The sequence below is a fragment of the Falco naumanni genome, chromosome 14, assembly GCF_017639655.2.
Source record: "Falco naumanni isolate bFalNau1 chromosome 14, bFalNau1.pat, whole genome shotgun sequence".
NCBI lineage: Eukaryota > Metazoa > Chordata > Aves > Falconiformes > Falconidae > Falco > Falco naumanni.
The window spans coordinates 16,648,610-16,663,750 of record NC_054067.1 but is presented as its reverse complement, the minus strand read 5'-3'; the positions used below and the strand labels follow the sequence as shown (position 1 = coordinate 16,663,750).

The window sequence follows — 15,141 nt, the reverse complement described above, 5'->3', positions numbered from 1 at the left end:
GCCCTCTCCTGCTCGGGACAGCTGTGTTATTAATTAGCGCGCTCACCGTTTGGCCGCCACATAATTAGTGCATTCAGGCAGCACGTCCCCCCCCATCACCCCACGCCAGCTCTCCTACCTGTGCATGCCAGGCTCGTCCCTCGCCTCCCCTCACCCACGCGGTCCAGTGCTCCAGCGCCTAAACCCCGGGGGGCTCTGGCGCCCGCCCCCCACCTCGTGGGGCAGCGGGTCCCACCGAACGTGCTCCATGAGCCCTGCCCGGCGGGGGCTGCGCTTCAGCTGGGAGGCAGCAGCCCCTAGCTGGAAGCGCTTGCCTCAGGACCCGCTTCCCAGCCCGCCGTCTGCAGCGAGGTCTGTCTCTCCCTCCCTCCTGGCAAGAGCTGGAAAAGGGGTCTCAGCTCCCGCCGTTCTGTCCTCGCCTCCCCCCGACCCCCTGTTCCCAGAGCCCGCCAGGGCTGGGACAGGCTGGGCTTGGCTCTCTCCTCTGTCAACACAGGCTCCTGGCTCTTCTGCTTGCAAAGAAAAAACTCTGACAGCCTTTTAAAGCCTCGGAGAAGCAGGAGGTACACTGGAAAACGGGCGATCCTGGGATTTATTATTTTTGACAATCTCATCATTTTGGGCCTGACTCACGGCTTTTGAATGTTTGGGACGAGCAGCAGAGGGGAGAAGTAGGTTTGCTGAGCGCAGGCAGCACGGCCAGGCAGGAGGGTCTGGCGTCTGTGCTGTGACAAGGCGACGGAGGGGGGCATCATCCCGCTCCCAGCCCCTCGCCATCCCCGCGGCTGCCCCTGGCTCGGGCACGGCAGGTGAGCTGGCCAGTCCCCAGCCCCCCAGCATGGCACAGGAGGCGGCCCCCATCTTGCTGGTTGTCCTCACCAGGCTGGTGTCATCCACGTGGCACGAAGGTGAGTGCTGGCGCATGCGGGCGCAGCAGGGCTCCCCCAGGGACAGCAGCCTGCGGGGTCCTGCTCCCATCAAGGGGTGACGGGCAGGGAAGGAGGGAGGGGTGCCCTGGTACAGCGATGCCAGCGAGAGCATTGATGCCTACAGGGTAGGGGGTGCCTGCAGGGGAATGCTGTGGGGGACAAGGAGGAGTGGATGGGGTGCTGGGAGGCATCTGGAGAGGAGCAGAAAACCAGCCTCTCTATCACGCCCCTGCCTGCAGGAACGCAGCCTTCCTGCTGACTCCCTGCTCCCATGGGGGCCATCGGCAGCAGATGTTTGCCTGGACTGAGTGTGCAGTCCCAAACCCCACTGCAGCCAGCCCAAGGATCAAAAGCTCTTGCCCTGTTTGGGGAGGGCCTTCCCTGCTCCCATCCTCATCCCTTTGCCACGCTGCCAGCACGGCTGGCTGAGGATGTTCCTGCCCAGGGCAGCCAGGGCTGCGTGCTGGCCCCAGGTGAGAAGCAAAAGTCTGTGCCTGCACAAAAAGGGAACATCAAAATTAAATGGCACATCTGCCTGCGGGAGCACAGTGTACTTCATCCCCAGAGCTGGGGGGGGCTCAGCAGCCCCCTCGGGAAGCAGCCCTGCTCACCGACACAACCCCACTGCCACCCCCACAGATGCCAGCCCTGTGCTCACCCTGGGACCCTCCACTCCCTGGGGCAGCCGTGGCAGCGTGGGAAGGACGTTGGGATAAAAGGCTTGTGGAAATGTGTGGGCGACTTAATGAAGCTTGTGGGAAGCAATGGGGAGTCGCTCTGTAGTAAAGTTCATGCTGGAAAGATTTGTAATGGAGTTTCCTCCCTGTGACGGCAGGGCTGCTCCTCGGATTGGCCTTGGCGGATATCCCCTTCCCAAAACCCGGAGCAAGGGGAAGGGGAGATGGGTGCAGCTGCAGTGGGACTGTGGCTTTGCCTGGGGTCCCTTCCCAGGCTGAGCATCCCCGCCATGTGGGAGCGGGGAGTGCGGTGGGGTGGGCTGGCAGCGAGGAGGGGGCAGCGCTGGCGGGGGCCTGCGGAAACGCGGCGGAAACGTGAGCTCAGTGCTGGGGAATGCCGCGGCCGAGGCGCCGAGGGGCCACGGGGAAGGATGCCAGCCCTCTCCCCCTGCATGGCTCCCTCCTCGCCTGCTGGTCCCTTGCCCATGGGGACGCGGTGTGGGCCAGAGAGTGGCCTGCAAGGATGGCACAAGGCTGTCCTTCCCCCTGGCCATGGACCCTCTGCACAGCATGGGTGGCATGGGGCCAGCAGCTCCAGCCAAGCCCCTCCAGCGCCGTCCCCCAGCAGCAGCATCCTTCTCTGGCACACAAGCGAGAGGCTGCATCCCCACCAGCCCCCCAGCAGGGCAGCGTGCCTCTCCTGCCTTGCCTGGGCCAGGGGCTCTGCTGGGATGGGCAGGAGAAGGCAGCTTTCTTCCTTCCCTTGGGATGCCCGGTGGCAGGGACAGTGCCACAGGAGTGGGTGGAAGGACTTCCCGGCAGCGCGAAGCCGGGGGTCGGTGCCAGCCCACTGTGTGCCAGCACCCGCTTCCTGCCATAACCACGGCTGCTCCTGCCACTGTTTAGTCTGCGGGCTGGTGCCAACGCACACCAACCATGTCGCTGGGGACTGGGCTCACTGTCTGCCCGGCTTAACCCTTGATGGCAGCCCCAAGGGCAGCAGGGCAGGGGATGTCTGGGGATGGGATCTCTTGCTGGGTGCTGCAGGATGTTTTGGAGTAGGACAGTGCAGCTGCCCAGGGAGGCATCATCACCTGGGTGCCGCTGCATCCGTGAGCCATCACGCAGCCCCCTTGTCTCCTTCCTCCTCCCTAGGGTCTGGCTACTACGCAGCCGAGAGTCACACCAATGAAGTGTACGCAGAAGAAGCCCCTCCTGAACCTGCCCTGGACTATCGCCGAGGTAATGGCACCCAAACCTCATGGGGAAACTGAGGCACGGCAGGGTTGGGTGCCCCCCTCACCTCCCTCCTCTCCCCCAGTGCCCCAGTGGTGTGCCACACTCAACATCCACCGCGGAGAGGCCACCTGCTACTCTCCCCGGGGGGGCTCCTACCGCAGCAGCCTGGGGACACGCTGTGAGCTGAGTTGTGCCCGCGGGTACCGCCTGGTGGGGCCCAGCGCCGTCCAGTGCCTGCCCAGCCGCCACTGGTCTGGGATGGCGTACTGCCGACGTGAGTGTGCCCAAGCCGTCGGCTTGCCAGCATCCCCACAGACACCCATGGCAGCCGGTCCTGGGTGCTCTGCCCACTAGCAGTCAGGCCGGCTGGTTCCCTCCCCTCTTTGTGCTCTCCATCCCAGAAATCCGGTGCCACGTGCTGCCGGCAGTGCTGCGGGGCTCCTACGTGTGCTCAGCCGGCGTGCAGATGGATTCCCGCTGCGACTACACCTGCCTGCCCGGCTACCAGCTGGAGGGTGACCGAAGCCGCATCTGCATGGAGGACGGGCGCTGGAGCGGGAGCGAGCCAATCTGTGTAGGTAAATTCTCACCCTACCGTCCTCTCAGCCCCATGCTGCTGGGGCGCACAAGGGCAGGCCACCCCACATCCCTGGAGTGCCTACAGGTATCACCCCACGTCCGACCTGGGCATTGCCAGGCGCTGGCTTCTGCACCTCCTGACCCTGGGACCGCTGTGCCCATTGCTCCCTGAGGTGCTGTTTGTCCCGAAGCACGCACTGGTGCAGGCACGTTGGTTCAGGGTCAGGACACTCCGTGCTGGCTTTACAGCAGGGCTTGCTGGCTCTGGGGTGCCTGGGATGTGCGCAGCATCCCTGGGGGATCCTGGGGTTTAACCCTGGGGTTAAACACTGGGGCCAGTGCCTGGCTCTCGCAGCCCAGCCCCAGTGCCCTCAGGGTCCCCAACTCCCTCTCCTCCCTGTGGGCAGATATGGAGCCTCCCAAGATCCGCTGCCCAGATTCCCGGGAGCGGATAGCCGAGCCGGGCAAGCTGACCGCCACTGTCTACTGGGACCCCCCCCGTGTGAAGGACTCTGCTGATGGCATCATTAAGAGGTGAGGGCGGAGGTGCTAAGGGCACCACCAGTGAGGGCTGGGGGCCATGCTGGGTGCTCCCTCCCGGGGTCCTGACAGAGAAATCCTTCTGCTGGGTGCAGGGTGATGCTGCGGGGCCCGGAGCCCGGCTCTGAATTCCCCGAAGGAGAGCACGTGATCCGCTACACTGCCCATGACCAGGCGTACAACCGAGCCAGCTGCAAGTTCAGCATCCGTGTCCAAGGTGAAGCAGGCTCCCCGGGGGCTGCTGGCTGCCTCCCCCCAGCTCTGGGCTCCGCACCCCACGGCTGGGGCCGTGCCCCATGTCCCCCAGCCCTTACTCAGCCTCCCTCTTCCCAGTGAGGCGCTGCCCTGTCCTGAAGCCTCCGCAGAACGGTTACCTCTCCTGCACCTCTGACGGCAACAACTACGGAGCCACCTGCGAGTACCTGTGCGAGGGGGGCTACGAGCGCCAGGGCACCTCCCTGCGCGTCTGCCAGTCCACCCAGCAGTGGACTGGCTCCCAGCCCCTTTGTGCGCGTAAGTGGGGCAGGGCGGGGGGGGACCTGCCTGCAGCAATGCCCTGCGCTTGGGGAGGATGCTGCCTGGCCAGGCAAAGGGGTGGGGAAGAGGTGACGGGGGGCGCAAAATGGCACTTCCCCACACGCACGCCTCTCACCCCAGCCATGCAGATCAACACGGACGTGAACTCAGCTGCCAGCCTACTGGATCAGTTCCATGAGAAACGCCGCCTCCTCGTCATCTCAGCCCCTGACCCTTCTAACCGCTACTACAAGATGCAGATCTCCATGCTGCAGGTGAGGAGACCCTCCTGCCACCCACACCTTCCCCTCTCCACTTCCAGCACCCTCTCACCCGCCTTGACCTCCACAGCAAGCTGCCTGTGGGCTGGACCTGCGTCATGTCACCACCGTGGAGCTGGTGGGGCAGCCCCCGCACGAGGTGGGACGCATCCGGGAGCACCAGCTGTCCCTTGGCATCATTGAGGAGCTCAGGTAGGGGGGAGAGGGGGCTGTCCTGCAGAGCCAGGTGCCTGTGCAGGGGAACTGAGCGTGGGGACATCTCTGGGGATGGCAAAGCATGAGGTTGCAGCTGGGTTGGTGGACAGACCTTTTCTGCTGCACCAGAGGGGCTGGTGCAATGTGAGGACACCCCCAGCAAGCCTGAATACAGCATCACCAGATGGTCCCAGAGCTCACAGCCCCAAGGAACGGATGGGAGTCACCTGAGGAGGACCTGAGCACTGTTTCATGGGGTGGGCAGGCTCAGCCCTCCATGACAAGCCCCCCAACCCTGACCGTCGGCTCCCCCCTGCACCCCCAGGCAGTTCCTGCACCTCACCCGCTCCCACTTCAATGCGGTGCTGCTGGACAAGGCGGGCGCCGACCGCGAGCGCTACATCTCCCCCATCAGCCCTGATGAGCTCTTCGTCTTCATTGACACGTACCTGCTGAGCGAGCGGGAGGCAGCACGGCGGGCACAGAGCGGGGACCCCTGCGAGTGAGACAGTGCCAGGGAGACACCCCCGCTCCGCTGGCCTCAAGGGACGGACACCTTTCCTTTTTGCTTTTCTAGTCACCCACCGTAGAGGAGGACCAGGGTGCCAAGGGCCTCCCGGGGAAGGGGAGCCCCTCTTCGGCTGCTCGGCACAGAGGCCAGCAGGGCCAGGGACCATGCGCTGGCAGCATCCCTAGTGCCCAGCAGCCGGCTGCAGGGTGGGATGGCTCAGCCCAGCCAGGACCATGGTGGGACCCACCAGACTCAGACCCCAGGGCAGAGGGGAGATGGGCTGCCAGGCGCTGAGCTGCCAGAGCAGAGAGTGGGAGGTCAGGCAGGACGGGCAGCGAAACAGTGCAACAGCTTCACCCTCCCCTGGGGTAGCTTCACCCCCAGGCACAACCTGCACCCGCTCCCTCCCCCGCTGGGGTCAGCCCTGACAGGCAGGCACTCCTGCCAGAAAGCCTTCATTAAAAAGCAAACGGCCCCACGCTCAGCAAAGCCAGCATGCAGCCCCCACCACGGGCTCGCCATCCCCCCCCCCCCCACTGCCCCTTGCTTCGCCCTCCACCAGCCATGGGGCACCCTTCCTGGGAACCGTTTTAGCCGTAGAGTATTAACTTGAAATAAATAAATTTGTATTAAAAGTCGGTGCTGGCAGAAGGTGTGTGGCAGAGGGTCCCAGGAAAAGGATGCTTCCTGGGGACCACTACCCCCAGGGTGACCCCACACAGCTCCATCCTGGGCCCACAGCCAGGGCCAGGCTGTGCACGGCTGCCCTGGTCCTGGCAGTATCCTGCGGGAGGAGGGTGGGGAAGACAAGGAGGGAGCAGACTGTGAAAGAGAAGGGGTGTGAGTAAGAAGAATGGAAAGAAAACCCAACTACATTTCAAAGTATTTTGCCTGGAGGCGGGAAGAAGGGAGGGTCCACAAGGACTCCAGTTCAGCCTGAAATTTGGTGCAAAGCCTACGACAAAAGGAAAACCCTTTAAACGAAGCTAAGCCAAGAAGACTTTCTGCCCAAGCCTGTTTAGAGAGGGTCATGTTTATTAAAGGAAAAAACCCACAACCACCCAACAAAAAGCCAGCCCACACAGGGCAGCCCTGCCAGGCCGTGCAGCGAGGGTGGCCCAGAAGCAGCAGTGCCAGCCCCCAGCCAAGTCCCAGGGCCACAGCCTATGGCCTCAGCTTGGCCATGGTGGAGCGGAGCTGGAGCGTCCCCTCTGCCCACGAGCCTGGGTACTGGCACATCTTCTGCCACAGATTCAGCTCTTCACCCGTGGAGTCCATCCAGTCCACAGCCTGCCCGTTGCTCATGCCTGGGGGAAAGGTTACAAGTGGGCAGAAGTCACGGCTGGAGCAGCCTCCTGCCTGCAGCAAGGCAGCCCCAAGCAAGGCTGCTTGTCCCCAGGGTTTGATGGGACCCCAGGGCTCCTCACCATTGCCCACCCCCAGACGGACACCCCCGAGAAAGTCATTGCTGGACAGTGGCTCCCTGTCCCAGACCGTCAGCTCCAGGCAGATGTGCTGCAGGTCCTCGGGGTTGATGCCGTTGTAGACAAAGGTGTGGTTGTAATGAGGGTTCAGGGTCTTCTTCACCACAGGCGTCTTCCTCTTGGAGGCTTTGTTTTTGTGTGGCAGGAGGTAGCTGGGGGAAGCAGCCCCTTGGGTTAGCTGCCTGCAGCTGCCTTCTGCCTCAGGGTCTGGGGCAGCTCAGCACCCCAGGACCTGGCTTGGAGCCCACCTTCTCCGATATGGCTTGGGCAGGAGGACAACAGTCGGCAAGGGGCTGGGTCCCTGCCCTGCCTCCCGAAAAGCTGCTCAGCAGACTGCAGCAGCCTGAGGAGGGGAGAGGGCAAGGACCGGAGCCTGCTTGCCCCCAGCCATGCTGCCCGGTGGCTTGGCGACCTCTGGGAAGATGATTTGATGGCAGCTGGAGTCCGCCCTGCACACAGCCTCCCGGCTGCAGCCTCTCAACCAGCCAAAGCCTAGGAGAGCACCTGCTGCCAGGAGTACCTTGTCTCTGGGCAGATGGTGACTTTCAGGGCACTAACGCAGGCAGCACGGGGCAGCTAGTGGAGAGACCCTTCCCTCCCCAGGTCCCTCCGGCAGCTCTGGCAAGTGCCCTGGGATGCAGCCAAGGAGGACAGTGCCTTCGTTGCCCCCCTACCCAGGACCCACACTCACCCCTTGACAAAGCTGTCTGAGGTCCCCCCAGATTTGGCAGCTGTGAGGTTCTTGGCTTCTTTGATCCAGACCTGGAGCTCACCACCTTCCCCTGTTTTGCCTGGGGAAAATCCAACACAAAAAAATTAATCAACTTTAATTTACACCATCACAAACTTCTGGAAAGGTCCTGCTGAACACCTTCATCACAGAGGCAGGTACAGATCCCCCAGCTAGGTTCTCCTCTTGCCTCCTCCCTCGCTGGCCCTGCCTGCTGAGGCCAGGACAGGCAATTGCTTGGTGCAGAGCCTGATGGTCCAGCCCCAGGACCAGTGGACCAGCCTGAGGACAGCCAGGTCTGCCCCGACCCAGAGCAGCCCTGCAGGCAGTGCGGAGAAGGCTGCAGTGGCATCACCCAAGAAACCCATCAAGACCCACCTTGCCTTGCCACGAGCAGATCCCACAGGCTACAGAGATCCTGGAGCTCCAGCACTCACCCTTCCTGCCTTTGCCGGCCCCAGGGTGTTTGGAAGATGGGATGTACTTCATGGAGACAACCAGCTCCCCCTTGTACTGGTGGAGACCAGCAGCATCTGCCCCGATCTGCAGAGAGGCAAGACTTTAGAGGTCAAAGCAGACACGGTGATGGCCTGGTCTGCATGCAGACCTCCCCACGCTGGGCCAAAGGGCTTGGCTTCTTCTAGAGGTGGTTTAGCTGGCAAATGCCTACAGACCCTCCCCAGCATCACCAGGTCAGACTCAGACCAGCTCCTTTGGGATCCTACTTTGGCTCAGCCACCTCCCTCACAAAACCCTGTTTAGGGGTTTCCACAAGCTGTGTGAGTCCCAGCAACACCAAGGGCTGAGCCCACAGTACGAGTTAGCCTAGAGAACCAGACCTAAGGGCAGCAGCAGAAAGATCCTTGCTGCCTGGCTTTCCAGCCTGCAGCAGGATGTCCCAGCCAATTTCCCCCATTTGCTTCCCTGAAGTTGGCTCCAATTCCTCCCAGCTGGAGCAGAGCGCCATGAAGAGCGGCACTCAGAGCAGTCAAGCAAGCAGAATGAAAATACCTGATGGGGCAGAGACAAGTTCCGCAGTATCACATAGGGGACTTAGCAAGGAGGAAGAGGGAAGCTGCGCTTGAGGCAGAAGATCTGCCCTTGTTTACTATGACACTACTGCTGTCTGCTTCTGAGGTCTTCATTTCTCCAAAGATTCGGTTTGGCACAAGCCTTTTGGCAGTTCTCGGACAAGGTGTGTGCACCCCTCTGCCCACCAAGGGCCACCCCCTCCGGACAGGGCCAGGCAAAGGTGGCTGCGGGCAGCAGGGCTGGGGTAGCAGGGCCAGCACCTTGCCATGCAGGGGCAGAAACTCCTCCAGGTGGTTCTCGAAGTTCCAGGTGTCCAGTGGGACTTCCACCTCCCCCAGGAACGTGTTGCGGCCAAAGCGATCGTGGTGCCAGACTGAGAACTGCAGTGTCCTCGCAAGCAGGAGGGACTTGTTAATCTCATACTAGGAAGAGAAACAGGAAAACCCCTGGTGAGCTGGCAGCGGCGGGCAGGGGACAGGCTTAACAGACACCATCAGCCACAGGTCTTGAGCAGGAGAGAGGACAGCTTGGAGGAGCAATGGGTGCATGCAGGAGACCGTTCATCTTCCTTTGCAAGCCTGCTTGAAACCTCAGAGTCCTGGGGCAGTGGTGCAGGAGCCTGTGCTCTGAGTGGTCCTCAGAGCCAGGACCAGACTCAGAGCATCCAGCCACCCCACTCCCACCACAAGTGAAGCTCTGCCAGCCCGCTGAGCCTCAGGTGGTCAGAGTGTGAGACCTTGGCAAACCCAGGGCTGTGGGTGCCTGGAAACCAAACCGCAGTTCCCACTTCCCTCCTGCCAGAGAGCGCCTGGCCTCAGCGATGCGCTGCCAGGCTCAGGGACAGAGCCACCCGGTCCCACCACCCCATGGTGGCTGCAGAGGGAACCGTGAAGGGCAGCACCAAGTGCTTCTGCCAGGGACCCAGAACTGCCTTAGCTCTTCCTCTGCAGCCATGCCGCCCTCCCTCCCACCACTGCAGCCTGCCTGCAATGGCCCAGGAGCCTCCTCCATGAAAGCTATGTCCAGGGTGAGCAGAAGGGCCCAGCTCTGGGAGATGCCACGGGAGCAAGGAACATGGCCTGTGACACACATGCACCTCTGCAGTTGAGCCTCCACGCCACCACAGCACCCAGGGCTTGACACTGCAGCCACATCAGAGCAGCAACCCAGCCCAGGAGTGGTTTTTTTCCAGCTTTCAGGGTGCAGTGTCTGGACAAGTCCTCTACAGAGCCCCCACCTCGGCGTTTGGAACCCATCCCTCCCCTGGTTTGTTCCAGCAGCATTCCCAGGGCCGGCTGTCTGCCCGGCCCCACAGCACAGAGTGCCCATCCCAGCTGCCCCTCCAGCCCATCCCCGCTCACCTTCAGCAGCTCATTGTACAGGGGGTTGATGGTGTTGCGTTTGATGGTCGTCTTGCGTTTCCCTTGCCGGGATTTGTCAGGCAGGAGGTAGGTCTTCACGTACCTGAAGGGAGAAGCGGCAGCACTTCACCAAGGTCTCCCCAGAGCCCACCCCCAGAGCCCCCCAGGGCAACCCCAGACCTCCTGCCTTGCCAAGACCCCCCTGCTTACAGCTCTCATCTCTGGTGGGCACCCACAACCCAGCTGAGCACCACCAGCCACCACCCCCGCCCAGCTCTCACGGGTTGGAGCGCTTCTTGCCCTCGTCCCCGTAGGCCAGCTGACGACACTCCTTCACATGAATGAACAAGGTCTGTGTCTTCTGCTCGTAGCTCAGGGAAAAGGAGATTCCCCCGGTGACCGCGACGTTGCCGAAGTCACCAGCCTCGCTGTAAATGCTGACCATGCTCCCCAGTGTGCTCTGGAAGACACGGCAGGGCTGAGCTGAGGCAACATCACTTGATGGTTCCTCTTCATCCTCAGCAAGGCTACTCCCCATGCCTCCTCGGCACTGCCCCTCTCACCCCTCCGTGGCTGGGGATGGCTGCTGAGTGCCTTCCACCTACACACAGGCTCCCTGGAAGAGAGCTGGGTCTCTGTGTTTTGATTCCCTTCAAGGGGAGCAAGCCCCCACACCCCAAGCTCTTGCCCATGGAGCTGCCCACCCTGCCTTCCTCCCACCCAACCTGTCTGCGTTGCCCTTCTCCATCATTTCTGCCTGCAGCACAACCACGTTGCAGGGACTCACCAAGGAGGTGCCACTGCGCATGCTGCCCCGGGCCACCCTCTGGCGATGGATCTCCACCAGATTATCAATATCCTCCTCTTCCTCCTCCTGCAAGGAGAGACAAGCCACCTTCATGGGGAGTGGCATGGCACGGCTGGCCAGGCAGCCAGCTCTGCGGCACGCTGAGGGTCTCACCAGCTCTGTGTTGAGGCCAGGGACCGACTTGCTCCGGTCCCCCAAAGAGCTGCCTTCCCCCACAAAATCTTCTGGGCGCAGGTCGATCACCGACTTGGTGTAGTCTGCAGGAGAGATGGTGAGGCAGGAGGCAGCAGCACTGTGCAGGACTAACAGAGACCTGCTGCTCCCTCAAGCAAGGGGCTGCCCCAGCTCTCCCATCCACACCAAAAGCCCACCGCAGCCCGGGGAGAAGCGGCCACCCACCCCCCGCCACGTCAGCATCCAACCCCCCCACAACCACGCAGCTCTCACCCGCAGGCCTCACCACCCGCCGGGGATTCTTCTTGAATATCGTTTCGTGCTCGTCCACCAAGGCACTGCTGCAGCTCCCCACGGCAGCACCCTGGGGAGGGGAGATCCCTTCAGAGCAGGGCAAGGCTGGGCACCCCACAGGGTCCTGGCCCTGCGCCCCAGGACAGGGCTGAGCCTGCTGGGGCAGCGGCACGCACCCGTCTGTCGGAGAACGCGTTTTTGGAGCGGAGAGGGAGGGTCAGGCTGGAGGCAGCAGGTCCTGCTGGTGCAGCCGCCTGTTTTCCATCTCTGAGAGGGGCAGCCCTCTCCAAGGAGTTACTCCTGCAGAGGATACAGAAACATCTGTCGCAGGCCAAAAGCATGGCTGGAAGAGCAAGCGCCGGCCGGGAAGCGCTATCTCCCCACAAGCTACCTAGAACACCTCAGCCTGGGAAGCAGAGGAGCTGCCTGCCCAAGGACAGGTTCAGCCCAGCCAGAGGAGCCAGCTCCCCCTCACTAGACTGAGAAAAAAAACACTTCAGATGAAGGTCCTCATCCTTTGCCAGGCCAGTCTTGCCAAGGAAAACCCACACAGGGAGCCCCTCACCTGCCCCCACCACCAGGACTAGGTCTGTAGCCATCCAGGCTCATGTTTTCCATGGATTCTGTGTCGCTTTTGCCATCCCGAGGGTCTGAAGCATCCGGGAACAAACTGCAGACAAATAAAACCACAGGTATGTCCTGTTTGGCAAGGAGGTTGAGCTGAGAAAGAGCTTCTGCGCCACCAATGATCTAAGCAGGGTGACAGCATCTGTCCCGCCCCTACAGCAGATGAGGGCTGGCACCCAGAACAAGGGAGATGGCAGGGATCCTCACCTGGGCCCCTTCTGGGGTGCCGGGGGGCTTTGCTGCTGGGCTGCGGGGGAGCTTTTGGTCTCATTGAGCTGGGCTTTCTGGAGAAGGGTTTGTCCCACGGTCTCTCTTTTGCTGGCTGGAAAGAGAGAGGCATCAGGAGAACCACTGCTCCAAGCCCAGCGCCTGAGGCAGGAGCTGCTCCCAGCCAACTCCATGCTGAGGCACACCTCGGAAAGCTGGAGCATCCCAGAAGGCTGGGCTGCGGGAGAAGGCACCGCTGCAGCACTCCTACCTGCCGACCTGTGCCGCAGGGACAGCCGCACCATGTCACTGCCCAGCCGGTTGGCGAAGCGGTTGACCCTCTGGTCATAGAACCAGTCACCCGTCGTCTTCTTCAGCTCGCTGCAGAGCAGGGAGGCAGCAGGGGCAGTCAGGAGCAGTGGGGGCTGCTCCCTGTGCCCCAATGCCATCCTCAGTGCTGCCACCAGCCAGGGACAGCACAGGCACGGGGGGCACGTTTGGCAGCTGGCTGGGCACAGCCGATGCACTGGCCCAGCTACGTGCGCAGCAAACACAGGAGCAGGAAGGGTTTTGTAGGACGGGGAGGCTGAGAGGGAGGAAACCTGGTGCGGTTGAAACACAGGCTGAGCAAAGGGCATGGGGGGGATGCCAGAGTCAAGTGAGGGGGGAAAAGGAGTGGAGTCAGCACAAAGGAGACCCAAGAGTGGGGCATGACCCAGCTCTCCATCACCCAACCATGGGTGCCTGCCGCGGGAAGTGTCAGCAGAGACAACTGCCCTGCACTGGACATCAGCTAGGCTAGCAAAGCTTGGCCATGGGATAGCGAGCCAGGGCAACCGGGAAGAAGAAGGGGAGAGGAGGAGTGTGCCAAAGGTCCCTGTCACTTGCCCCTGGGGTACTCACGCCTCCTTGGTGCAGACTTTGCAGCGCCAGGAGCTGTTGAGGCTGTAGGAACGGCAGTCCTGGCACACCAAGTGGTTGCAGCCCCGGCAGGTGTTGGCCTTGGGGCTGACGCGGCCCAGGCTCTGCTGGCAGCGGGCACATGTCCGCTCGCTGTAGCGCTGGCTGCCCCGCTTGGCCCCCTTGCGCCGGATCTCCAGCAGCTCGTTCTTCAGGCGCCTGCTCACACCCCAGCACCGTCAGAGCTGCAGCGGGACCCCCAGGCTGGGGCTGGGGCTGAGCCGCCCCCACCCCATCACCTGCACCCTGGCCCCTCCAGCCGCTTGTAGGGCAAAGCGGGGAAACCAGCGCCCTGCCCGCCCCCCGCCACGTCCCCACCTGATCCTCCGCTCCTCTGCTTTGCGGAGCTCCTCGTCGCGCTGCAGGACCTGCAGGATCAGATCCCTCTCCGCGTCCGAGAGGAAGGACAGATCCACGGCCTCCGACATCGCTCCGCCCGGCATCGTTCGCCCTGGCCACAAGTAGCCGGGCGCGTCCGTGCTGGGAGCGAGCCAGGCGCTGAGCGCAGCCCCACGGCTCCCCCGGCACCCGGTGCCCCGAGCGCCCCCGCGGCCCTGCCCCGGGCCGGGCTGCCTGCCAGCCCCGCCGCCCGGTGACCTCAGCCGGCGCCGTGGGACCGGCGCTGGCGCCCAGCGTCCCCGCGGGGGGAAGGAGCTGCCGCCGGCCGCTGCGCCCGCAGACGCGCCCCGGGCCGGGGGACGCGGCTCGTCCCCCCGCGGAGCAGCCGGGTGGCGGGAGCAGGATCCGGACCCCGACCCCGACCCCGGGCGGCCGCGGCAGTCCCAGCCCCGACGGAGCGGGACAGAGCCGCGCTCCCGGAGCCCCCGCGCGGGGTCTGCGGCGCCGCTCGCTCCCCGCTCCCCGCTCCCCGCCCGGGGCAGCGGCACCGGCGAGCTGGGGGACGGGTGGCGGCTGGGAGCGGTCGCCGCGGAGCCCGGCGGGAGGGACCTGCCTGCCCAGCCGCACCGGCCCCCGCGCCCCGACGGGCCGGACCCCCGGCTCCCCTCCGCCGCGGGCCGAAGGGGATGTCCGGGGCCGCCGGCACCACGCTCGCAGCGCGGCCCCCGGGGCAGGAGCACGCCGGCAGCCCCGCGTCTGGGCGGCCCCGGCGGCCCCCGGGACACCGCGGCCCGTACCCCTGCCCGCGCCCACCCGCCACAAGGGGACCCCCAGTACCTACCCCGGTACCTGCCCCGGCACCTACCCCGGTACCTGCCACGGCTCCGGCGGCGCCTCCCGGCAGTAGCGGGGAGGCGGGGCCGCCTCCTTAAAGGCGCCGCACCTGCGGCACCGACGGGGCGGCCCGGGCGGGAGGCGGGACCCAGGACCCAGGACCCAGGACCCGGGACCCGCCCCGCTAAGCGGCCCCGGCCGTGCCCGGAACCCCCGGCCCCGCGGCTCTGTCCCCGGCGCGGCTGGGCAGCGCCCGGCTTGGTGCTTGGGGCTGGGCGCTGTGCCCCGGCTGCCGCCCGCAGCCCTATCTGGGAATGCGGCTCCTCCCAAAGAGCACACACACACACCCGTTGGCACGAAGTCTACAGCCACCCGAACTGCTGGGGGGTCCTCCCGGGGTCCCTGGGGCGCCCAGCACGGCGGCGGGCGAGGGGCAGGGACCCGAGGAGCGAGGCCGTGGTGCCCTCCCAGCGCTGCCGCAGCTGAGCACGTCTCCGCTGCAAGGCTCCAGCCTCTGCCCTTGTCCTTCGTGGCAGAGATACGGGCCCGGAGGGGCTCCCCGTGCTCTGCCCGCAGCAGCACAGGCAACAGGGAAGCCATGACGACACGTGGCAGGACGGGGCGCAGGGCTCGCATGCGTGGGGACATGGTTTCTGGCCACTCAGGACAGCAGGGACCACCTCAAAACAAGCGTGAGGCCACAGCTCTGCCCACGCTTTTGGCTGTGCCACGGGGTTCCCTGCCACAGGACGGGGGGAGCTGGAGGAGACGGGACACCTACACAGAGGAAAACCCAAACCTCGTGGCCCCCCAGGACATCCAAG

General features: G+C 64.1%; 2 protein-coding genes across 3 annotated transcripts; one reads left to right on the top strand and one right to left on the bottom strand.

The window, feature by feature from the left end:
- Window positions 1-132: 132 nt before the first annotated feature.
- On the top strand, window positions 133-6,048 carry SRPX2 (sushi repeat containing protein X-linked 2). The gene is made up of 10 exons (XM_040614475.1): window positions 133-908; window positions 2,762-2,848; window positions 2,928-3,119; window positions 3,247-3,423; window positions 3,832-3,958; window positions 4,060-4,181; window positions 4,298-4,477; window positions 4,622-4,755; window positions 4,832-4,953; window positions 5,282-6,048. The coding sequence occupies exons 1-10, from the start codon at window positions 839-841 to the stop codon at window positions 5,460-5,462; spliced, it is 1,392 nt and encodes a 463-aa protein (XP_040470409.1). The 5' UTR covers window positions 133-838; the 3' UTR covers window positions 5,463-6,048.
- A 436-nt stretch (window positions 6,049-6,484) lies between these two features.
- On the bottom strand, window positions 6,485-14,498 carry SYTL4 (synaptotagmin like 4). Of its 2 annotated transcripts, XM_040614687.1 has the most exons (17): window positions 14,349-14,498; window positions 13,463-13,595; window positions 13,088-13,303; window positions 12,456-12,565; window positions 12,185-12,299; window positions 11,916-12,020; window positions 11,527-11,650; window positions 11,330-11,420; window positions 11,036-11,139; window positions 10,862-10,948; window positions 10,356-10,534; window positions 10,075-10,177; window positions 8,974-9,135; window positions 8,119-8,224; window positions 7,643-7,742; window positions 6,895-7,103; window positions 6,485-6,774 (listed from the first exon to the last, which is right to left on the bottom strand). In XM_040614687.1, exons 2-17 carry the CDS (start codon window positions 13,585-13,587, stop codon window positions 6,632-6,634), a joined length of 2,079 nt encoding a protein of 692 aa, XP_040470621.1. In that variant the 5' UTR covers window positions 13,588-13,595; window positions 14,349-14,498; the 3' UTR covers window positions 6,485-6,631. The 2 variants fall into 2 exon arrangements, with proteins under 2 accessions (XP_040470621.1, XP_040470622.1); XM_040614688.1 differs by lacking the exon at window positions 14,349-14,498 and having other exon boundaries at window positions 13,463-13,664.
- Between the last annotated feature and the right edge of the window lie 643 nt (window positions 14,499-15,141).

What these genes read in the sequence shown, in the direction of transcription:
- SRPX2 (XM_040614475.1), top strand. Translation starts at nt 839, where the DNA reads ATGGCACAGGAGGCGGCCCCCATCTTGCTGGTTGTCCTCACCAGGCTG. An exon ending in TGGGATGGCGTACTGCCGAC is followed by an intron (nt 3,120 to 3,246) that starts GTGAGTGTGCCC and finishes TCTCCATCCCAG; the next exon opens with AAATCCGGTGCCACGTGCTG. An exon ending in GCTGATGGCATCATTAAGAG is followed by an intron (nt 3,959 to 4,059) that starts GTGAGGGCGGAG and finishes TGCTGGGTGCAG; the next exon opens with GGTGATGCTGCGGGGCCCGG.
- SYTL4 (XM_040614687.1), bottom strand. Translation starts at nt 13,587, where the DNA reads ATGCCGGGCGGAGCGATGTCGGAGGCCGTGGATCTGTCCTTCCTCTCG. An exon ending in AAAGTCTGCACCAAGGAGGC is followed by an intron (nt 12,566 to 13,087) that starts GTGAGTACCCCA and finishes CCTGCTCTGCAG; the next exon opens with CGAGCTGAAGAAGACGACGG. An exon ending in TCAGACAGCTTTGTCAAGGG is followed by an intron (nt 7,104 to 7,642) that starts GTGAGTGTGGGT and finishes TGCTTCCCCCAG; the next exon opens with CTACCTCCTGCCACACAAAA.